Consider the following 25,006-nt stretch of genomic DNA (forward strand, 5'->3'; position numbering starts at 1 on the left):
GGCAATTCTAGTCTTTGTTTTTAATCCCTTAACATACAGGCTGACTCTGTGTGTTTCTGTGTGTCTGTATAAGATGGATCAGTCCAATATTTCCTAAAAACTTGACACCATGTAGGCAAGAATGTCTCCTTCTTTCCAGCCTCATGATTGATGTATAGATTCAGTCAGAGACTTAGAGGTTGGGCTAAGAAGGGTGAAGACATATGCTAATGGCAGAAACTTATTTTATAGTAGTAATGATATAAAAGGCCCATCCTGAAATCCAGCAGAAATGCACTCTTGATTTGTGTTACCCCCTCCCACTCCTTAGCTGCAGACTGCTGACTGCTTCCCCTTAGTCTTTTATTTATTTGTTTGTTTATTTATTATTTTAATTAACATTATGTATTATTTGTTTCAGGGGTACAGGTCTGTGATTCATCAGTCTTATATAATACCCAGTGCTCATTACGGCACATACCCTCCCCAATGTCCATCCCCTTACCCTTTTTATCCAAACTTCTCAAAAATAATTTTCCAATGATTCCTGAACTCCAAAATTTAGTTTGCTTTCTTGCTTGCCTTGTCCTATTCTGGAAACTGCTTGTACAAGAATGCCAGTGAACATTAAAGACACTTTAATGAACAGCTTTTCTTCCTTATCATACATATTACATTTGACCTCGCTGATCATCCTTCTTTCTTTTTCTTTTTTTTTTCTCATTAAACTTTTGTTTTAATGGGTCTCAAAATTCTGTGACAGATTTTTGGTCAAGTCGTTTCCATTAAAAAGTACTGATTTTAAAAAGTAATAACTTAAAACTGCCACACACACACACACACAAATGGTCCACAAAACAAAAAACAAATGGTCCAGAAAACATTCCTTCTTTTTTTTTAACAAAATATTTATGAAATATTCTTTGCTGAAAATGTAACATATGCTCATTGTAATTAGTGAAACAGTGCAAAGATTTTCCTAGTTGAATATTTGATTTTCTTTTTTAGTAATACAAATATTAAAGCTATTCATATTTCTTTTGAAACACCTTTACTTGTTTTGCACAGATTTTTGTTAAGAAATGTCCTCTTTTTTATTTCTATTTAAATAGTTTGTGGTTCTGCTTTAGATACTCTCCTAGATCTAGGAATCATTGTCAGTCTGCTTTTTAGTCTAATATGATTGATTTATTAGTAGAGCATGTAATTGGTTAAACCAATACCTTTTAGGACTCATTAACATTTCCATTTTAGTTAAATATTTAATTATTTTATACAATTTTAATGAGCATTAGAAAATAATATATTTATTTTGTTGGAGACAAAATTTTATTGAGTTTACTGATTGGATTACCCAAGTTTTACGTGTTGATTATTTTTATACTATTTAATTCATCAAATTCTAAAAATGTGTATTCAAGTTTTCACTATTATTATGTTTTCATTTCAGCTTTTATTTTTATCATTTTGTCTTTTTTGAGATTATTTTTTTTTTGTTCTCCATGATGAATACATTTTGATTTTCTTCTTTACTTTCTGAGTAAAGTTTTTCTGCTATAATGGGATATGTGTGCTTCTACCAGAACCTCAAGGTCTGCGAGTCACACTCTAAAAATAACAGAGCTTAAGGGAAAGAATAGGGTTGGGACACCACTCAAAACTTGTGCAGCTTTGTAAATAGACAACTAACAACTATAATAGCAATCCTAAAAAAAAAACTAGCATGGTTAAAAGACCCATGAAATCCCTAACAAAGAAATGCCACAATAAGTATAAAACTTTACTGTAGCTGTTGCTGTCTTTTTTCATCCCTTACTATAGTGTCTTCCTTAATGTTGTTTTGTCATTCTTTTTCTAACTTCTTGAATTGACTGCATAATTTATTTATTATAATGTTTTCTTATTGAATGTGTTTGAAGTTAGTTATAAACTTTCTTCTGAGTATGGTTTTGACCACATTTATTTATAGGCCTTGATAGGTAGTATGCTCATTTAAAAATTTCCTAAATATTAGGCAAGTGATTTTTAAAATTCTTTCTTTGGTTCCTTAGTAAAAGAATACTGGAAGCATTTCTTAATTTCCATGCTGATGAAATATTTACTTCCTACTTTTTCTTTTTGACCATTTTGAACTATTTCTGGGGGGTGGTGTATACCAAATGGACATGGTAACAAAAATGTGAAAGTACCACCATAGCATAAAAGCTGGTTTAAAAACCACCTACCACCCCCCAGAAATAGTTCAAATCACTTGCCTAATATGGTGTATATCACTGGTCATGTTCCAAATCTCTGCATACACTGGGCCTATTAGACAACTCCCTTTGCATGTTTAATAGACAACTTCACGGTCTGCATGGCTTTGCTGGAACTTACTAGCTTCTTTTCTCCAATCCGCTCGTCTTCTTCAAGACTTAAGTGGTTACCCACCATCCACCTAGCCCCCTTGGGAATTATTCTTTATGTCTCCTTCACCATCACCCTAAGACCCTAAGACTATTAAAGTCCTGTCCATTTTAACGATGAATATTTTCCAGATGTTGTATTACTTCCTTGTTTTTGCTGCCAAAGCTTAGTTCAGGCTTCCATCTTCTCTCGCCTGGCCTATACCCATAATTTGCTAACTGCTTTTTTTCCTTCTATGTCTCTTTCCTCTCTTCAGAGGCACACACTACCTATCAACTCCATCATCCATGTTATTACCAGATTGGTTTGTCTAAAACCCCCCAAAATCTCGCCATACCACTTACCTGTTAAAATATTTCAATTTTCCAAAAGATTAGATTCCGGCTCTTTACCATGTCATAAGAGCTTTTCACCATGCATCCTATATCAAACTTTCTGTTTGAGAATTTTAAACTACTTGGAATTTTGAATATGTCACACAGTTTTGTGTTCCCATGTATTTACACATTCTGTTCCCTCTTTTTAAAGTGCTTCCTACCATGTTCCTGACTAGTGGATTCCCTTTCATATTTCAGTTTCCACCTTCCACCATATCTTGAAGTGTCTTTCCCAAATGCTCCTCCTTCCCCCACTCTCAAACTAGTCACTCTCTATACCATTTATGTACGAATGTATTTAAGTAACTTGAGAAAAGTTAAATGTTTTACTAGGTGGCGTTATTAATGTAAATGAGTTGAAGGCTGTCTACCATGCAAATCTGGTTTTGTCATGTTTCCAATCCATGTGAAGCTCTCTATGGCCCTCAGAGTGAAATCTAGTCTCTTTTCAGTCATATTCAGTTGCGTGTGATACACTGAAACATGTCTGGATCCTCTGCCCGGAACCATCTTCCTTCTTCCTCCTCTGGGTAGCATTCCTCAGTCTTCGGTCCTCAGTTCAGAAGTCGGTTCCTTCACAAAGCTTTCTCTTCCTCAGTCGCTGGCCCTGCATGCGCTTACCGTCTCTTCACCTGTGTGATCATCTCCTATTTCCTATTGCTATTCCCAGGAGACTCTAGGCTTTGTGACCCCTGATACTATATCTTGTTGTGTTCACTGTTGCATCCCAACATCTAATAGTGCCTGGACACAGCAAACACACGTGTGTTGAATGCATCAATGCCAATGGTGAAATCACTAAGAGCCGTAAAGTTTAGGAAAATCATCAAAGGAATAAATGTAGTTTTCTTGTACATTGGAGTTCATAGCCATGTGGTTGTTTTCAGTCGCTTTAGGTTTTAACTTGTTTCAGCAGTTCTGCCCTTCAGTAGAGGAGACGTTACGTGTTTGCTCTTGTTGTGAGTATTTAAGGGCTTGTTTAGCCATGGTACCCAGTCCTCTGTGTTGGGGATAAATCCTTTCTGTGGAATTATGTCTCCCAACGTAGTTTTCCTTTGCATGTTCTCTTAGCAACGACTACTGCATTCTGTATTTTAAGTATCTTATTCATAAGAGAAAGTTTTAATGGACAATTTGGAAACAAAATGAGAAACTGTCTGGAACCATCAGCTCTAGACACTGATTCTGTCCCACTCTCCGTAGGCGGCGGGAGTCGCGGCATCTCCACCTCTTCATGCCGGCTGTGATGGGATTTGTCGCCACTACAACATCAATAGTATATTATCATAACATTGAAACATCAAATTTTCCTAAATTACTCTTAGGTAAGTACAATCAAGTGTCCTCCTCCTTCCCCAGAGCTATTTTTCTTTCTCCTAGTAAACCCTGGGGCTGGGACTGGGGAACAGGGGAAAACCACAGTAGTTAATTCTTCCCTAGTCTACTGGTGAATGGGGGAGATGAAGATGAACTGAGTGCTCTGGGCTGTGAAAACACTCTTCCCCCAGGACGTCCGTCCTCCACTAGATGCCCCTCGTGATGTGTTGGTGTGTGGCAGGGGGACCAGGGGAGGGGTGTGCTGGCCTTCTGGCTCGCAGAGGCTCTACTCTAACAATTGAGCCCTTGCCCGGTCCTGCCCCAGGAGCAAGTCAGTGCATCTAGCTCCCTGCGTTTCTGCCTCTGTCTTGGGGTCCTGAGGCATTTTCTGAAGGTCCCAACTGTTCAGCGATGCTGCGGCAATGTCACATTCTTTGTAGCGCTGCTGCCCAGGCGTGGGGGACCCAGTGCAGCAGAGTCTGCTTCGCAGCGTGCTGGAAACTGTACTGTCCTGAGAAGCAGGTGTCCTCAAAGCACGGCCCCTCACATCTGCTTCATGCCTAAACTTTTCTTTTTCAGGCTCTCTTGCCTCTTTGTCCTGTGGAAAATAAGAGCCTACCTAAAGTGTTCTAACTTTATTTTTGCCTGCCATGGTAATAATATCGCTTATCCCAATTAGTTGTATTGAATACTCTGACCAATCCTTGCATTCCATGGTGTATACTCTCAGAAAGAGAGCTAAGATGGAAGGTGTAGAACATGGATCATGGCTGGGCTTCAAGGCCTGTAAATATCCTAAAATTGCAGGCACAGTCTTGTGTGTTTGTGTGAATGAACACTTACAATTTTGCAAAGTACGGAGAGTGCACTTGATTGTTAAATGATGAAAGTGATGTTGATTACTGATACAGAAATTTGGAAAAGTAATAATTAAACCACACAGATATTTTATTTGCTTGTCCAGAGGTCATTGAAATTTAAAATGAATTAGAAGAAAATACTGAATATTTAATTCTTTGTTGTACCACGTTATGTGATTGGGCGAAGGCAATCTAAGTACAAACAAGTAGACTGGGTTAAATATTTTTAAAAGGCTTTTCAAAGTCTGCATTATCTTTAAAAAAAAGCTGTTTAGTACAATATGAAAGGCAGATGTTATCACAGAAATCTTTTTTTGAAGATGCCAAGAAAAAAGAGTGAAATTTTTAGCAGGCAACAGAAAAAAAAATTTACTGTTGGGAATCCAATATGTTAGACTTTTAAGTTTCTGAAAAATTGATGATGAATAAGATATAAGTTATAAGATGTAATTAGAAGGGAAATGTGCATTTTGGTAATATTCTGAAGGAGACGTGATCAGAAGCTGTCTGTAGATATAAGGCAGAGGGCACAATTAGATCATATTGCTGGAAGGACTTATGGAGATAAAAGATAGTCTAAATTTCTCATTATTTTAGGAGAGAAATATTCGGGCCTAGAAAAATTACACTTATTTTCAGATCACAAAACTAGTAATTTTGTCCCAACATTATATTATGAACATCACCAAACATACAGAAAGTTAAAAAGAACCAAGTGAATACTCATAAATACCTAATACACCGATTCTTCAATTTCCTTTTTATTCTGTTTGATCGCATTTCTGTATCTTTCTATCCCTCCATCCATTGGGCTTATTTTTTATACATTTTAAAGTAAATTGCAGACATTAATATACTTCACCTCCTAATTATTTCAGCGTGCAAGTCATTAACTAGAGTTAAATTTTTCTACAGTTGTTTTTGTGAGATAAAATTTACGTGCTGCGATTCATCAGTCTTACACAATTCACTGATGAATCACAGACCTGTACCTCTGAAACAGATAATACATTATATGTTAAAAAAAAAAGATAGCAGGAGGGGAAAAATGAAGGAGGAGAAATCGGAGGAGGAGACGAACCATGAGAGACTATGGACTCTGAGAAACAAACTGAGGGTTCTAGAGGGGAGGGGGGTGGGGATGGGTTAGCCTGGTGATGGGTATTAAAGAGGGCACGTACTGAATGGAGCACTGGGTGTTATACGCAAACAATGAATCATGGAACACTACATCAAAAACTAATGATGTAATGTATGGTGATTAACATAACATAATAAAAAAATAATAAAAAAATTTATGTGCTGAAGTGTAGAAATCTTAATTTGCTGAATACACACACCTGTCTAACCCTATCATGCTATAGAACAGTGCCATCATCCATGAAACTTTTCTTGTATCAATCCTCACTTTCATCTCCACAGAGGCAAAAATCTAATCTGATTTTTTTCCCACTATAGATAGGATTTGCCTGTTCTAGAATTTCACATAAATTGAATCATGCGGTATAAATTCTTTTGTGTAATACTTCTTTCTCTCAGCATGATTTTTTTTGAGGCTCATCCATAATTTAGTATAGATCAGTATTTTGTTCTTGTAATTGTTGGGTATTATTCTATTGTATAAAGATACCACAGTTTTCCGTTCTCTTGACAATAATACCTGGACTATTTCCAGGTTTTGGCTATCTTATGAAAAAAAAAGCTGGTATAAACATTCATGTGCAAGTCTTTCCGTGGCTAAATGTTTTTTATTTCCTTTGAGTAAATATCTAGGAGTGGAATTGCTGGGTCATAGGGTATATAGGTGAATGTTAGTATTTTGTTAAGAACCCACAAGATCTTTTCCCAAAGTGGTTTACTTTACATACTCGCTAATAATGTGTAGGAGTCCCAGTGTTTCCACATGCTCACCAACATTTGATGAATTGATCTTTCTAATTTAGCCATGCTGGTGGGTGTGTACTGATAATTCACTGTGGTTTGAGTTTGCATTTCCCTGATGGCTAATGATGTTGAGCACTTTTTGATAAGTTTATTAGCCATTTGTTATATTTGTAAAGTAACTATAGCATATCTTTTACCCATTTTTTATTGGGTTGCATTTTTATTATTGAGTTGCAGGAGTACTTTGTATATGCTAAATATTAGTATGGCATTGGTACATGTTTTGAGAATATTTTTCTTCCAGTCTGTGGCATGTATATTAGGGTCTTTTGGTGAGCAGAAGATTTTAATTTTGATGTAGCATAAATTTATCATTTTTCATGCATAATTATTGTTTTCTGTGTCTTAAGAAATTTTTGCTTAAGGTATGAGTTTCCCTCATACTCTCCTGTTTTGTTTTTTTTTTTTTTAGGAGCTTTATAGTTTTAGTTTTTATTTTTAGGACTGTGATCCATTTAAAATTAATTGTGTATATGATGTAAGACTGGTGCCAAGGTTTTTTTTTCCCAAATGGATACCCATGTGTTCCAGCACCCATTTGTGGAATAGACTTTCCATTTCTCATTAGGTTGAGTTGGGACCTTTGTAAAATATTTGAATCAAATTAACATTTTAGTCTGATCTATTTCTTGGCTCTGTAGTTTCTGTTCCTTTGATCTGTTTGTGAGTTTTATAAGATTACCATTCTGTCTTAATCTGATTACTATTGCTTTGGAGGTCTTGAAATCATATAGTGTACCCATACATCTTGTTTTCTTTGCTTTTCTCCCAAGATTGCCTTTGATATTCTAGTTCTTTTGTATTGTCATATATAGTTAGAATCAGGTTGTCAATTTCTACCAAACAAAAAAATCTCAGTAGGATTATGATAGGGATTGCACTGAATGTTTAGAACAATTTGGAGAATTGACATCTTAACAATATTAAATTCCACAGTCCGTTTGTTCTTCACTTACTTAGGTCTTCTTTCATTTCCCTTAGCAATGTATTATATTTTGAGGGTAGAGGTTTTCCATGTCTTGTTAAATTACTAGCTTTTTTGTGTTCCCACTGCTATTATAAATAGAGTTGTATTTTAAATTTCATTTTCCAATTGCTTCTGTCATATATATAAAATACAGTTGATTTTGTATATTGATCTTATATTTTGAAACCTTGGAAATTTACTCATGACTTCTAATTATTGCTTTGTAGGTTTCTTGGGATTTTCTATATATACAAATCTATCATCTGAAAATAGAGACAGTTATACTTATTTCTTTTTGAACTTTATGCTTTTTTCACCACATTGCAATAACTAGGACCTCCAGTAAAATGCAGAATACATATGGGAAGTGTGAAATCTTTGTCTAATGCCCGATTTTAGGGGAAACATGGTCAATATTTTATAATTAATTATAAAGTTAATTGTAGGCTTTTCATAGAACATCTTTATCAGGTGAATAAGTTTTCCTCTATTCAGAGCTTTCTCAGAGTTGTTTTGTTTTTTTTAAAATCATGAATAGATGTTGAATTCTATTAAAGACTTTTTTTACATCCATTGGGACAATTATATTTCCATTAATGTGCTAAATTAATTGATTGATTTTTCAAATGATAAAGTAACCATGAATTCCTGGGCTATGTTACACATGGTCATGATATATTATCCATGCTATATATTGCTAGATTTTGTTTGCCAAGTTTTTTTAGATCTATGTTGTGAAGGATATTGGTCTGTTATTTTCTTGTAATATCTTTGTCAGGTTTTCATATGCTGGGTTATACTGGCTTCTTAAAATGAATTGGAAAGTGTTCTCTATTTCTCTATTTTCTGAAAAACATTGTGTACAGTTAATTCTATTTCTTCCTTAAATGTTGAATAGAATTTATCAGTGAAATCATCTGGGCCTTTTAACAAAGTGAGGATTTTAAATTTAAACTTATTTCTTTATTAGACACAGACTCTTCAGAGTATGTCTTGTTATGTCAGTTTTGGTAAGTTACCGGTTTCAAGAAATTTTCCCTTTCATCTAAGTTTTTTTATTTGTTGTCATAAAGTTCTTCAAGGTATTCCCCAATTATCTTTCTTAAGTATGCAGGATATGTGGGGATAATTCTTTCATTCCTAATACTGGTAATTTATGATTTCCTTCTTTTCTTGATCAGTCTAACTGGGGCCTTAGTAATTTTCTTATCTTTTTAAAAAAATCAACTTTGTGTGCTTAGGTTTGTTAATTTTCTCAATTATTCATTTTATATTTCACTGCTTTCTACTCTTATCTCTATCGTTTTCATCCTTTTATTTATTTTGTTCATTGTTCTTTCTCTAGCTTTTAAGATACAAACTTAATCATTGATTTTGGATCTTTTTTTCTAAAATAAATATTTAAAGCCATAAGTTTTCCTTAAAGTATTGTTCTAGTTGTAATCTTTAAAATTTTAATATGTACTATTTTTATTATAATTTAGTTCAAATACTTTCTAATTTCCCTAGTGATTTTCTTTTTAACATGCGGTTAATTAGAACTGTGTTGTTTAACTTCCAAATATTTGGAGACTTCTGGATATCTAATTGTGTAGAAAGTCTCGAAGTTTACCTTCATAGTCTCTGTCCCTGGTGTTCACACCCTGTATAATCCTCTACCCTTGAATGTGAGTGGGACATGTGACTTGTTTCTAGCCAAAAGAGTATGGCAAAGATGAAGACACCAAATTAGGTGAGCTTCTATTGAGACTGCAACCCTAGTCAATGCCTGGCTTTTGCAGTCTGGTGAGACCCTGAAGCAGAGAACCCAAGTGATCCATGCCTAGACTCTTGACCCATGGAAACTGTAAGATAATAAATGTGTGTTGGTATAAGTTGCTAAGTCTGTCATAATTTGCTAGCAGCAATAGATCAATACACTTACTGTTCTTTTTTTTTTTTAAATTTAATTTATTTAAAAGTTTTAATCTTTATTATTCATTTATTCATTTGTTTATTTTATTTATTTTTTTATTTAAATTCAATTAGACAATGTATAGTACATCATTGTTTTTGATATAATGTTCTTGTTCTTGATTTTTAATTTATTTTCATTGTAAACAGAGAACATACTTCATATGATTTCTTTATTTTTTCTTGTTTTCTGAGTATATAGCCTATGCCAGTACCATGTCCACTAATAAGAATGTATATTCTGAAGGTGTTTGGGTATTTGGGTGCATTTTTATAATATTAAATATTATATAGCCTTATAAATATCAAACAGCTCAAAGTGGTTGATAGCGTTCAGATCTTCTAAATCTTTATTAGGGAAATATGTATTTTTTTATTATTGTATCTCTAAAAAATTAACCCTTTGTCATTATTAAGAGTTTTCAAAGTTTCTGATAATACTTTTTTTCAAGTTTTTATTTAAATTCCAGTTAATTAACATACAGTGTAGTATTAGTTTCAGGTCTACAATTTAGTGATTCAACACTTACATACATCACCCAGTGCTCGTCACAAGTGCACTCCTTAATCCCCCCACCCAACTCCCCTCTGGTAACCATCAGTTTGTTCTCTATAGTTAAGAGTCTGTTTCTTGGCTTGCCTCTCTCTCTCTCTTCATTTTCCCTTTGCCCATTTGTTTTATTTCTTAAATTACACATATGAGTGAAATCATATGGTATTTGTCTTTCTTGACTGACCTATTTCACATAGCATAAGACTCTCTAGCTCCATCTATGTCATTGCAAATAGCAAGATTTCATTCTTTTTTGTGGCTGAGTAATATTCCATTGTGTGTGTGTGTGTGTGTGTGTGTGTGTGTACCACATCTTCTTTATCCATTCATCAATCGATGGACACTTGGGCTGTTTCCATAATTTGGTTATTGTAGATAATGCTGCTATAAACATTGGGGTCCATGTATCCCTTTGGATTAGTATCTTTGATGATAATATTCTTTTTTTTAAAGATTTTATTTATTTATTTGAGAGAGAGAATGAGAGATAGAGAGCACGAGAGGGAAGAGGGTCAGAGGGAGAAACAGACTCCCCGCTGAGCAGGGAGCCCGATGCGGGCCTCGATCCCGGGACTCCAGGATCATGACCAGAGCTGATGATAATATACTTTGTTTTAAAGTCCACTTTATTTGATACTAATGTAGCTACTCCAGATTTCTTGTGCTTACTGTTTTCATTGTATATTTTTTCCCATCTACTTACTTTCAATCTGTTTCTTTATATGTAAGACGAATATCATTTTTTGTCTTTTTTCCTTTAAATTTTTTTATTGTTATATTAATCACCATACATTACATCATTAGTTTTTGATGTAGTGTTCCATAATTCATTGTTTGTGTATAACACCCAGTGCTCCATGCAGAACGTGCCCTCTTTTATACCCATCACCAAGATTTTATTTATTTGAGAGAGAGAGAGAGAGAGAGCGTGTGTAAGCATGGGGAGGGGCAAAGGGAAAGGGAGAGAGAGAATCCTAAGCAAACTCTGTGCTGAGCACAGAGCCCAATGTGGGTCTCTATCCCAGGACTCCAAGATCTTAACCTGAGCCAAAATCAAGAGTCATACGCTGAACCAACTAAGCTATCCATGTGCCCCAAGATGAATCTCTTTAGGTAGCATGTAGTTGCATGTAATTTGGTCCTTTTTTTTTTCTAAATCTATTCTGACATTTTCTATTTTATGCTAGAACAAGTTAGATGATGAGTTTATATGCCAAAGTTTCAGTTCTTTTTCACTAAGGAGGCTGTGGCCACCTTTAAACTTCAGTAACTTCAGTAAGTATTGTACAGTGGATTGTCTCATTTGTGTTTCAGATTTCTTCTTTCTCATCCCATATTAATTTATACTGACCTTTATTCATATTTTGAAGTATACTGGACCTTTGATTTCTAATAAAGTGTCTGTGTCCATCTCATATTTGTTGTGAAAGGCTGGCTGTGGTTAGGAGATGGTATAGATCTCTACCTTTCTCATCCCACTGCATAAAGTCTGGCTTTGTTCTGTAGGATCATTGTTCTTCTCTTCACTTTGTGGAGGCATGTGGTGTTTTAAGCCATTTGGGTGAGAAGAGTTAGTTACTACTTGAATGTTGATCTGTAAAGCAGAAACCCCATTATATAGCTAATGTGCATTCTGTAATAATTCCAGGGTAATACCATTAGACATACCCCTGCAAGCTGCAATACACTTACCTATTGGATAGGTCACGCAGATAACAACTTGTGAATTCTTCATATAATATAATCGGGGTTTCTTAAAAAAATAAAAACAAGACCAGGAGATAGAATCAATTTTAAAGTCAACAAAATTACACATAAGTTCTGGAATGTAGGTTATTCCTACTTACATGTCTTTTTACATCTACCCATCTATTACAGAGTCGAGGCACTAGCATTTTAAAGTTATTACTGCACCTTCAGTTCAAAACTCCCAAAAGTGCCCTAGGACATATATGTTGTTTTCTTAAAAAATAAAATTATCTTTGTTATTAAAAAGCATTATATTTGGGTTTCCTGACAGGCTCGGATAAGGTGACTAGAGAAATCCCTCTCAACTCCCGATGTCTATAATCCCAAGTACTCTTTGCATTCATCACTTTGGTAGTTCTTTAAATTCTTCACCTGGAAATCTGGGGATTTGTATAAGAGTATGAGTAATTAGTATATGTATACTTAATGAAAAATAAATTTTTGTGCTAAAAAAGCATTATATTTATATTGAAACTTCAGTGAAGTTAAAAAAATATCAAGGAAAGATTGCATCTTTTTCCTTTTCCTTTTTTTTCCCCAGCCCTATTTCTGTATTGGGTAATGGCCTTTATTACAAAAACCATAAAATTGGTGAAGTACTGGCAGTCCGGTTGGGGAGTATCAGACTTGCGTTTCTGCATCACTGGCATGATGGTCATCTTGAATGGACTCCTCATGGCTGTGGAGATCAATGTAATTCGGGTCAGAGTAGGTATCTAATCATTTTCTAAAAAAGATTTTATTTATTTATTTGACACAGAGAGAGAGATAGCGAGAGCAGGGGGGGTGGGAGAGGGAGAAGCAGGCTTCCCCCGGAGCAGGGAGCCCAATGCGGGGCTCGATTACAGGACCCTGGGATCATGACCTGAGCTGAAGGCAGATGTATAATGACTGAGCCACCCAGGTGCCCCGGTGTCTAATTATTTTTAATTACTGGAATTCAAGACCCCAATATTAAAGATTATAGTCAGCCAGAAATCATTACTATTCAAGAGAATGAGCAAATGTATATCCTCTATGTGTATAAAAGTTGAACTAATCACTAAGTTTCAGGCCATTAGTGTTCCAGAATCTCAGTATGACCCTAAAATCTATTTATTCATTTGTGCATATTGATTGAGCGATTGTTATGTGCCAAACATTATGCTCAGCTCATATTATAGATGAAATTGTTTTCATCAGGAAATTCCATCATCCATGATTTGTCCCAAGCACACCCATATTAAGCAAACTACTGTATTCCTAGAAATTTCAAAATGAAAAGAAGATAATACGTTTGCTCATTTCACTGATGAAGAAACTTCTACAGAGATAACTAGCTATATCCAAAGCCACACAGTCAAGACTCATGGCCTGGTCTGTGATTATAAACCTGTTGTGTTTTGCATCACAGAATGCTGTTATGTTGTGTGACATACTTGTGAATGATTTTTCAATATTCATTTTCTACCAGAGCACTTTGACTTTGCTCTGAATGGCATGTCACAAGCTGTAAGGAACAGTGGAAAACAGTTAGTGAACATCAGTCAAACCACAGATTATCAGACAGTGGCTCAATAATGGTGTCAACACATTTAGAAAATCTAACTAATGTAAAAGTCTTTATTTAGTTGACCTTACCACAGGATATCATGAAAGACTTGTTCTTAGTAATAACTCTTTTAAAGGGATAATCTGTTTTTTTTTTTTTTTAGAATTGTCCTTAAGTGGATTAAACATAAAATTCTGGCATTTAACTAATTAATCTAGTCACAGCAGAGGGAAACATTTCAAAATATATTTCCAAAGAAATGTAAAAGGTATTAAAATATACATTTCATCCCCTTGAAATGAAAATGTAGAAAAGGTTAAAATTTTGTTTTAATATGTGGAAAAATAATTAGGTTAATTATTATCCTGCGGAATTTTTCTTACCATAGAGATATGTATTCTTCATGAATCCTCAGAAAGTAAAGCCTCCAGAAGACCTCCAGGATCTGGGTGTGAGATTTCTTCAACCGTTCGTGAATTTATTGTCAAAAGCAACATACTGGTGGATGAACACACTTATCATATCTGCTCATAAAAAGCCTATTGATCTGAAAGCAATTGGAAAATTACCAATAGCAATGAGAGCAGTAACAAATTATGTTTGCCTGAAAGATGCATATGAAGAACAAAAGGTAATTTAGTATCTGTTTTTCATGTCCATAATTGTAGAAAATCGGTCTGTTAAGTATAAAGTTACTAAGCTTAAATAATATCTATGGTTAAGGAAGATCAGATTTTCTTCCTATGTCTTTCCCAGTACTTTTGAGTTATGTGAATTGGGTCACTGAGAATATACCAGAAGAACCAATGAAATAAAGTTACATTGTGTTAATTGCCCAGTTCATACATGAGGAGGGATAGAGGGAACACTATTATCTTTTCTGGAACCAAGTGGAAGGTAAAACTTAAGCTCAATGATCATGTATATCTAATCCTTGTTACCATATGTTGTTAATAACTCGTGGAATTGTTAAGTTTTTTCAAGTATCTTGTGAATAATTTTGTTATATAAAGGTAAAATAAATCATATAATAACCACATTTAATAAACTAAAATCCCTAAATTAATTATTGACTAAAATTTGGAGCCTGTATTTCAAACTTGAGAAACTGAAATAAAGTTATCTACCTATTCCATGTATTATCTTATATGTTTGTCAAAATTGATTTCTTCTGGTACTTTCTTTGAGCAATTGCTTTAAAAACCTTAAATATGAGTCTTTGGATATTTTGAATTTGTCTTGTTATTATTCTATATAGTCATGTGTGCTCTCCACAGTGATAGATGTAATTGATATGGCAGTCATCTACTAATATTGTTGGAATTGAAATTATTAGTATTCACAACAACATTGGAAAGGGGTAGGGTAAGGTGAATCAGTTAGTTTTTGTTCTAAATCAAGACAACAAAGCATTTATGGTAAATGATGAAAATGACCTCAGTTTTGTGTCAAAACTGTGTCTTCTGAAATTAATATTGCAAGAAGTGGTTACTACAAATGAACCTGAGTCATTTCTTTGGTTTCACCTCTGGGAAAAGTATTGCATAATATTTTTGAAACTTCTTTGCTAAAGTAAAGATTAACAATATAGCCTAAGCATAGTTTAAGTGTTCTGCATACTCTTTATAATACAGATCAGCTTGAACTTAGTGCGTTAACGTCTTGCATTAATAAACTTTTAAAAGTAATCAAATTATTCATCTAATGGGGAATCGAATATGAAACACAATTGAATTCTATTCCATTGAGTTGGCTTCCCACAACGAAAAAACGTTATTCACCTCCTCTCTAATACTTAATTATCATGATTGTTCAGGTCTTAAAATCCTTTCAACAAACCACTACAGATGTGTGAAGCCATGCGTTGGCTTAAACATATAAGCCATTCTTCAATTTTGCATCTCTTTGTCAAATAACTAGGAAACACAAGTCTAACACAACTTTAAACTGTAACTGTACTGACTACTATTCATGGAGATAGGAAATACCTGGAAGAGAAACAATTTGAAGTTGGGATGATCTGTTCTGTTTAGCTTGTAGTAAAATATCTTTAGCTTGTGATAAATATCTTGTGATCTAGTAACCCCAGAAATCTTCACTAGTCTTTTGATAAGCTTGATTTTTATACTTCACTATCTTCTTTTCCATACAATGGTATTTGGTAATATTCATAACAGATACACATGTTCCAAACAAACAAAAAAAATTAAAATTAATTTGACCTTAAGAATTTTGGGTTATCCTTTGACAGCTAAAAATAATGCAAAGTCTTTGAAAATCTGGCCTATTTACTCTTCATTCTATCCCATTAAAAGGTGTTCAGTAGCTACTGTTTGCATAGAATGCAATGGACTATGGATTATGCATACTATACTAAAGGGACTCATTAACACTGACTTATAAACTTAAAATATCATCAGAAATATCAGAAGGAATTGCCATAGTTGCTGAGATTAATTGCTGTGCTAGCAGTTTTATTTTGGTTCATCTGTTTTGTTTTGTTTTCTTTCAGAAAAAAGTAGCAGATCATCCAAACCGGACTCCATCTATATGGCTAGCAATGTACAGAGCTTTTGGACGACCAATTCTACTTAGTAGCACATTCCGTTATCTTGCAGACTTACTGGGTTTTGCTGGACCTCTCTGTATTTCTGGAATAGTTCAACGTGTGAATGAAACCCAGAATGGGACAAATAACACAACAGGAGTAAGTTTGTGGTGCTTTTGAAAAGAAGCATATTATTGGCAGATTTCATTGTAATTGTTCCTTTTTATTAATGCAGTTCTTTGAACGTTCAAACAGGCTTATTTACAAGAATTGAATGCATGTAAAGCAAAGAAAACAATAATTTTCCTTGTAGTGAAAATCATGTGTTTATTTGTTCACTGAATGGATCTGTTCAAAATTATTTCTCAGATTCAGAGCCTATAAACATTTAATGAGTATCTACTATGTGCCGAAACCATGTTCAGAAATTTCACATTGATTATTTTCTTTGATCTTTTCAGCAACCCTTTGAAGAATTTTCATGCATGAGTGCATCAGGGGTGGCTGGGTCACTTTTTTTGGAGGCCTGTGACCAATCACATTAGCAATGTGATTTGTACTATATACATTTTTCTTTTTTATATAATAAAAGCCATCACCCTGTTTCACATTGAACAGGGCAAGTCACATTATAATATTTTTATTAGATATTATGCTACTATTTGGGGGGCTATACAGTATAAGATACTATATCTTTGCTGTTATAAATATATAGTCTTTTATTCTGTATTCTTAAAGTCTCAGCATGAACTTCCCAGTTTCTTTCTAAGCGCTGATTTCCCTAGGGTCACAGAAACTCTAGTCTAGATGCATCAGTTTTCCTTTTCTATTCCCTCAATCTAATTTGCTGTCCTTTTTTCTTCACCTGTTAAAATTTCATGCATTCTTAAAGCCTACATCAAATGCCACCTCCTCAGTGAAGCTTTTCTGATTATTCTGGTTGGAATTTGACTCTTCTTTGTGCTGTCCAACATACTATTTATTTCACCTTGGCACTTGCTATAAATGTTCTCTATAATGAAGCAAGTTATTTATAGATATGCTTATCTTTCTAGGTGGTAAGCTCTTTAAACAGAAGGACTGTGAACTGTTAATATTTATGTTCATGATGTGTAGCCTAGTCACTTGCGCATATTGGTGCTCAATTATTATGGAAGCAAACCAGATATTTTCACCATTGAATGCACTTTTGTGATGTTTTGTCCTTACTAGCTTAATTACAGTCCATACATTCCACATAGAATTTTTCTATCATCCCTCTCCCTTACACATATTAACCACACGTTTTTCTGAAAAGGAACAGAACTTACACATTTCTGTGCAACCCCATGAAAGAAGAGGAAGGGACCAGAAATAGAATTTGATGGATTTAAACCATAAAAAATGAAGATTTCCCAGATTGACATGATATACTTATTTGAGTGTTACCTTTCCCTCACTTCTAACCAACAAGTTATCACATACTATTGTTACAAACAAAAAGCAATCAGTTTTGTATGTCCTTATGATGACTTCAGTCATATTCCTACTCAAACAATTTCATAAGTTGTGTTTTGTCACTGGAAATGTCAGCGTCAATAGCCACATTACATAGTTTATAATTTATAATTTATTTTGTTAATATAAATTAAGATAAATGAAAATTAGGTTAAGTCAATTACATAGAATTATTTTAAATTAGCAAAGCTATAGAAATTGTATTTCTGTTTCAGTGGTCTTGCTGACCAACTACCAGTATTGTGGTTTCTACTTCTAAATTACAGTCTAAATTAACTTCGATCTTCAGTTACTACTTCTCAAGATGGAATAATATATCTTTGCGGAAAATAGACTCAAGTTTTTTAAAAATTAAAATAGACCTTTTTTCTATAATCAGGCATCTCCAGCAATCTTAATGATCAATTTGGGATTTTATGCATTGAACTAGTTTGAATTTGTATCTGTGGACTTGAAGAAAGGCCAAAATTGCCTTGTTGTGGCTCATTTCACTGCTGTTATAAAGACACTGAGTTTTTATATTTAAAAATCATGTATCATTTAATAGATGTGAACTGTACACCTGTCATATGAAAAGACCAGTTTTAATTTATGTCTTTTTCTTTTGGGACAAGATTTCAGAAACCCTTTCATCAAAGGAATTTCTTGAAAATGCTTATGTACTAGCAGTTCTTCTTTTCTTGGCCCTTATCCTGCAAAGGACATTTTTGCAGGCTTCCTACTATGTAACCATAGAGACTGGCATTAACCTCCGTGGAGCTCTGTTGGTATGTACAAACTTAGAATGATCTTTGTTTTTTGAAAATGCCTATATACCATCTGATGATAGAAGGGTAGTGGAGTCAATTTTATTTTTCATTCTGTTTTTACTTTGATACTACAACTCCAACACTTCTAGGAGCTGTTTAATTAAAAAAACAGAGCTAATTAGTAAACCCACTGAATTTTTAAAACCTTTTGTAATAGTAAGAAAACTTTTGGGGCACCTGAGTGGCTCAATCGATTAAACATCTGACTCTTTAACCTCAGCTCAGGTCTTGATCTCAGGGTCGTGAGTTCAAGCCCTGGGTCGGGCTCCATGCTGGGTGTGGAGCCTACTGAAAAAAAAAAAAAGAAAACTTTTGAAAACTTTTTTTTATTTATCTCTGTTTCAATTTGTTTTAGAGCCTATGTTTGAAATTGAATATGCATTTTGATTATATCGCAAGAAAATAAGTTTGTATGTAATTGAGGACTGAAAGTATGCTAAAATGAAGATAGTGGTTGACTTAAGAAGATGGCATTGTAGGTCTTTTCCCCCCTTTTTCCCCAGGAAAATTTAAAATGTTATCTTTTCAATAAAAGTGAATAAACAGTGTTGATTACGTTTAGAGCTTCAAGTACTTTTTTTGTTTTTATGTTTTGCAGGCCATGATATACAATAAAATCCTTAGGCTGTCTACATCTAATTTATCCATGGGTGAGATGACCCTGGGACAGATCAATAACTTGGTTGCCATTGAAACCAATCAACTCATGTGGTTCTTGTTCCTGTGTCCCAATCTATGGGCAATGCCTGTTCAGGTAGATCAATATAAGTAATATTCTCATTTGCAGAGGAAACAAAACAAAAGGAGTATAAGGTATTTAGCTCAGTAAAGGGCAAACTTTTTGAATATGCTGATATTATACTGTTTTTATAGAGAAGAAAGTAGAGTCTCAGAAAAGCTCTGACATAGGTTAAGAAAGTGGGGTTTGGAATTCTACTGCTTAGGTTCAAATATCTGCTCTACCCTGTTTGCACGAGTGTTTAAATCCTCAAAACATTCGTTTCCTCAACTTTAGAATGGGCATGATAATAGTGTCTGCCTCGTAGAATTGTTAGAATTGTCAAGACTAAGTAAGTTAATATGTGTAGCACATTCAGCATAATGCTTAGCATTTCATGGGCATCCAGTATTTGTTAGTTGTTACTGTTATTGACCAAATTCAGTCAAGTAACAGAGCCAAGGCTTGACCCCTTTCATTTTGACAGACTCTCTTATAGCATTTCTAAAGCAGAACAATTGCTGTAATCCATCCCATCGTTTCAATAGCTGATGTATTATAAAATGTCAAACTTTATTAGGTGGTAGGAACACTAACAAGCTGGATGGCAATTTAACTATTTTTTTAATGGAAAATAGCATTTTAGCAAAGATGCAGTTTTTTCCCCCTAATTGGGTAAAAATAGCAAAAGAAATGTTTTCAGCTCTTTCTTCTATGTGATGCTCAATATTTTTAGTTACCTCGAGTTTGCGTCCTATAGATAGAGCTTAAACTGTAGATCTTATTCGATCCAGTCTGTCACCTTTGTCCCTGTGTGCCACGTTTATTAAAATGCATACAATAACACAGACGATATGGTAGTTTTAAATTGTGTTTGCCTTTTTAGTTTTAAATGGAAATCCAAGTCAAATAAAAGTGTATATCATGCACAGTGCATGACACAAGGAAAGATTTAAAATATGCTTGGTCTCATTTTATCAATATGTACTTATATACAGGTCAAGTAGGTCGCTGCCTACGTGATATAATTTAAAATGCACCAAAAATCTCAGGCTGCTTCTGAATGACTGCATCGTGAGTGACGTTAAGGAAACTTTCATTTTGATTGGAATCCCTCAAAAGTCTAATTGGCTAGGCAGTAAATATATGCATTTGCCTCCAAAAGGCCACTGTTAAGCTGTTATCATTGGCAAACACACAAGGATTAAATGCTTTAACTACATGGATATAGTTCATTAGCTGACATTTTTAGCCATGATAAACTGAGCTACTAGAGGAAAAAAGTAGGGAGAGAAGATTGTGGGGTCAAATCTTAAGTTTTTAAAGGAAGAAGAAGAAAGTGTCAAACCAGAGAGGGTTGGCTTACGTGGCTCAGCCCTGGGTTTGGGGAAATAAATTTAAAAAGGGAAGTGAGGTGTGATGGGGCACCACCAACTTTAGCTTCCTCACAGTTTTAGTTAAGCTAAGCCTTCTTGTCGTCAAGTGACTTCTGGGGTCATTGAAGATGTGAGGAGCTCAGATTATTCCTTTAGCCTGCAAACAACCATCCAGTGCTCACTTGCATTATGATGCTGCCTCCTGCTTTCCATCCTTCCTGACTGGAAAAGCTAGTAGCATTCCATGACAATACGGAATGTCAGTGACAGTGGGTGATAACATTTTCAAGAAAAATTTCATGTTCTTTTAAAAATGTGAAGACTGTCTTAGAAGTTCAGAAGCTTCGGGGGACCAGTCTGTAGTCTCATGCAGTAAATTGGTTTGACACCTGTTGTACAGATCATCAGACTAAAAATAAATTCCTATTACTTAGCTTTCCCCAAGTAAAACATAGGAAAACCCAACTGTTCTTAGTTGACTTCCAAATAAATGTATTTATTAATCAATTACTAATGAAGAAGTAGTACATTTCCACCAAAATATATTTCCTCTCATTGAGTGGCCCCCACACCCCTGTTCATTTTCCCTTTTCCGTATGTTTTCCTTTCTAGATCATAATGGGAGTGATTCTGCTCTATAATTTACTTGGATCAAGCGCATTGGTTGGTGCAGCCGTCATTGTACTCCTTGCGCCAATTCAGTACTTCATCGCTACAAAGTTGGCAGAGGCTCAGAAAAGCACTCTGGTAAGTTCACATCTTTTGGAAACTTGATTAGGAAAAATCTAGTAAGCTGTTTTATTTTTAAAATAATGGGAAATGAACACATACCACTCAGAATAATTTGGAAATTATCATATTTCATTTCAATTCTTAGGCAGCAAATGTGTATTTTCTGTGTTGCAAAAAAAAAAAAAACACGATTTAAAAGTGGATTTGATGATCTTAGACTCAAAATACCAGAGGCACAATTCCTGATGTTTTTAAGTGCCATGAGGTGATAAGGCATTGGATCTTCTAGATCACTTGTCTAGAGAATATACCTAAGTGTATTTTGAGCCCATTGGATGTTAATTATTGACATGGGATACATGGATCAAAGAACAAAGAAAGCATGAGGTTTGTTGCTTCTGAAGTTAAATTTCCCTCAAGTTGAATCAAACCATGTGATAATCTATGGAATTATATTCAAGTATTTTAATGGTAGCTGTTCTGGCTGAATATGTTCATGGTCAACTTGGCAAGTAAGAAAAAGCTTTTTTTGAGTAAGAATTGGCTTTATTTATTTATTTATTTTAAAGATTTTATTTATTTGACAGAGAGAGCACAAGGAAAGCGAGAGAGAGGGAGAAGGAGGCTCCCTGCTGAGCAAGGAGCCCGATGTGGGACTCGATCCCAGGACCCTGGGATCATGACCCAGGCCGAAGGTAGTCGCTTAACCGACTCAGCCACCCAGGTGTCCAAGAATTGGCTTCTTTTAAAGAAATATTTGCAAATAATAAAATTATTGACAGCGTGTTTAGAAATAAAGTTTGATTAAATATGAGCAAAATGTCTATAAATCAGGCATAAAATGTAGGGATGCTGCCACTGATGGAATTGTTCCCCAAGTCAGTTTCTGCTGCGACAAGCAAGTTGCCTGTCATGCAGGTGGTTTCCATCACTTGTTTTTCTGCTGCTCCAGGTGAGGCTGCTCATTATCTTTTGTCTGAGCCATCTACCCCTCTTTACTTCAGGACGTGAATACAGAGAGGTGAGGAAGAGGGGCACAAAGTGGAGACATGACTATCCTCAAACATCTGTCTTTCATTGAACTCACCATACTGTATTCATTTACTCGTGCAACAATCATTTGATAGGCATCTAAGACCCTGTAGAGACCAGAAGATGAATAAAAACCAAGCCATTTGCTACTTTTGCTTCCTCCTCTCTGCCTTTTGGCCACTTGCACTGCTCCTTTTGATAATTCATAGGTCTTAATGTACCTTACTGATATTCTAATATCAGGTGGTGAATTTGCAGCAGTTGAATAAATTGTGGCTTTTGTAAAAATCTTTTTACAGTTAATCCAAATTCTTAGTAATGAGTAAATCTAATTTAGGCCTTAAACAAGAGCGTATGAAGAAGTATATAGAAATCTCTTGAAGTTAAAGGTAATAGCCTTGGTTTCAATAAGTGTATTATGAAGACACAATATGAACACACGCAATGTGAACATACAATAACCCTCACATTCCCAAATAAGAAGCAAACTGACTTTTCTTGCATTCATTGTTTTCTCTTCTAAGTATGAGTGATAGTGCTGAGGAGAGGATAAAATGAGTTAGATGTTAGGAGGAGCCACTGGAAATCTCTGTATCATTTCCCTAAATGTCTATATACACTATCTGCAGACATTATTCAAGGAAATTGTGAAACTTTAAGAAACTGCTTTTATTTAACCTAAAGCAACAGAAGCATAAGAGTTTTTAGGTGGAAAGATATTTGAGGCCATTTCATTCAACTCTTCATTTTAGAGTTGGTGGAAGCACAGAGAGTTTGCCTTCTTCCCCCCTCCCCCCCTGCTCCCCACCCCCAAGGGATCTCAAAGCCACAATCAGTGGCAGGGCCGGGCAGAAATCAAGGTCTGGTCCATCCCTGTATGATATATATATAGTCCTGCCTCTTTGATTCACTTGGATGCTGTGTGCATTGTTTTTTTATTTTTGTTTTATAGGATTATTCTACTGAGAGACTGAAGAAAACAAATGAAATATTGAAAGGCATCAAACTTCTGAAGTTATATGCCTGGGAGCACATCTTTTGCAAAAGTGTAGAAGAAACAAGAATGAAAGAACTATCCAGTCTCAAAACCTTTGCACTTTATACATCACTCTCCAGTAAGTTGCCATTGCTCTAAGGACCACTAAAAAACATGTGGCCAATTCACTTTAGTTTGTGATCCCTGAAACATTCTACTCATCTGAGGAAGCCCGTTCATTTTCTACATATGTGCTGCCCAATAGCCATTAGCCACATGAGCCTATTTAAATTTAAAGAGCAGGGTTAGTGTAGGCTTAGAATCAGGTAGACCTAATTTGTTTCCTTTTAAGATGTGTGCTTTTGTCATGTTACTTTGCATCTGAAATCCTTGGTTTCTTCATCTGTAAAATGGGGATGGTGATGAGCATAGTACCTGTAATTGAAACCACTGCATTTCATCAATTACCACTGGGATGAATAGTGGGTTTTCAGTAAAATTTCAGTAAAAATTTGTTTACTTAAGTTGATCTGACTATAGTATTATTGACCTTCTTATCCCCAAAGATCCTCAAAAGTTATCTATAGTTGTCTACCTGTCTCTCTGGGAGCTTATGATATTATATTTTCTTGAAGATTATACTTAAAATGCTATATTTGAAAATTGAGAAGAAGAAATGTCAACACTTCTGAGTGAAAGAAGTCAAGTTTCATTCACATAAAACCCTCATTTCCAATACATTTTCAAGAACTTTTGAATATGGAGCACTTTTATCTTCAATTCTAATTTTTATAAAGCAACTGTTTAAAAAATTGTTGTTTTTCCCTCAGAGTGACACTGAATACTCTCAAGAATAATTAAGTTTATGTTAGTCGAATTCTTACAGACTTAGCCACACTACTCCCACTAACATTTGATTTGGTTTGTGTGTCAGTTTTGCCTATCTCTATTGTTCCCAAGACTGAACAAATTAAAATTCTGGAGGTTAATATATTGTTTCCTCTTGAATTCTAAACTACTTTAGTCCTTAGAGATTATAAATACTTGTTTGTTAAATAGATTTAGAGAAAATATTTGGTTTGTATAGCTCATTTATTCTAGCCTTGATGCCTGATGCATTAGAAATGAAATAGGAAGAAGATTTATCTTCCAGCTCTGCACCACTGCTAATATGGTGTCAAAATGCTAGAAGATGGAATGATTGATATCCAATTATTTATGTAATAGTACTCTAATCTGGTGACCCTGACAGAGGAATGTATATTTCTCTCTGCAGTGGACTGAAATATTCATGAGAAGGATGGATGCCGCCAGAAATAATGACAATAAAAATATATTGAGCTACTCAGCCAATTATTGCCATAAGTGGCTTTACACGTATCATCCCGTTTAATCCTCCCAACATCTCAATGATTTAGATTCTACTATTAATTCCATTTTAGATATTAAAAGACTGAGGTGGAGAGAGAGCTTAAGTAACTTGAACTTCCCTTGAATCATCCACCTACTAAATGGCAGAGGTGTGTTGTTAATCCAGTTTGTCCGTCTACAGACATAAAATTTGGGTTGGTTTTTGAATGTCAGATATAAAAGAGGAGAGGACAGAGGAGGCCATAATAAGGGAGAAAAACGAGAAATCATGAAGGTAAAAACACAGAGTCATGTGTTTATGATAGGCAGCA

The 25,006-nt window shown here is 34.8% G+C and overlaps 1 protein-coding gene across 8 annotated transcripts in view; it reads left to right on the forward strand.

The window, feature by feature from the left end:
• The window catches only part of ABCC9 (ATP binding cassette subfamily C member 9), a 138,092-nt gene that overhangs the window by 10,122 nt on the left and 102,964 nt on the right, over positions 1 to 25,006 (forward strand). For 5 of the 8 annotated variants that reach the window (XM_027594393.2, XM_027594391.2, XM_027594395.2 and 2 more), the window contains exons 6-14: positions 3,966 to 4,087; positions 12,647 to 12,813; positions 14,025 to 14,267; positions 16,149 to 16,343; positions 18,296 to 18,448; positions 19,089 to 19,244; positions 21,197 to 21,331; positions 22,269 to 22,337; positions 23,301 to 23,463. In XM_027594393.2, the coding sequence (XP_027450194.1) occupies positions 3,966 to 4,087; positions 12,647 to 12,813; positions 14,025 to 14,267; positions 16,149 to 16,343; positions 18,296 to 18,448; positions 19,089 to 19,244; positions 21,197 to 21,331; positions 22,269 to 22,337; positions 23,301 to 23,463 (1,403 nt within the window). The remainder of the gene's footprint in view (positions 1 to 3,965; positions 4,088 to 12,646; positions 12,814 to 14,024; positions 14,268 to 16,148; positions 16,344 to 18,295; positions 18,449 to 19,088; positions 19,245 to 21,196; positions 21,332 to 22,268; positions 22,338 to 23,300; positions 23,464 to 25,006) is intronic. The other 3 variants (XM_027594397.2, XM_027594398.2, XM_027594399.2) reach the window with 1 other exon arrangement.

This window comes from Zalophus californianus, chromosome 9 (assembly GCF_009762305.2).
Source record: "Zalophus californianus isolate mZalCal1 chromosome 9, mZalCal1.pri.v2, whole genome shotgun sequence".
Classification (NCBI taxonomy): Eukaryota; Metazoa; Chordata; class Mammalia; order Carnivora; family Otariidae; genus Zalophus; species Zalophus californianus.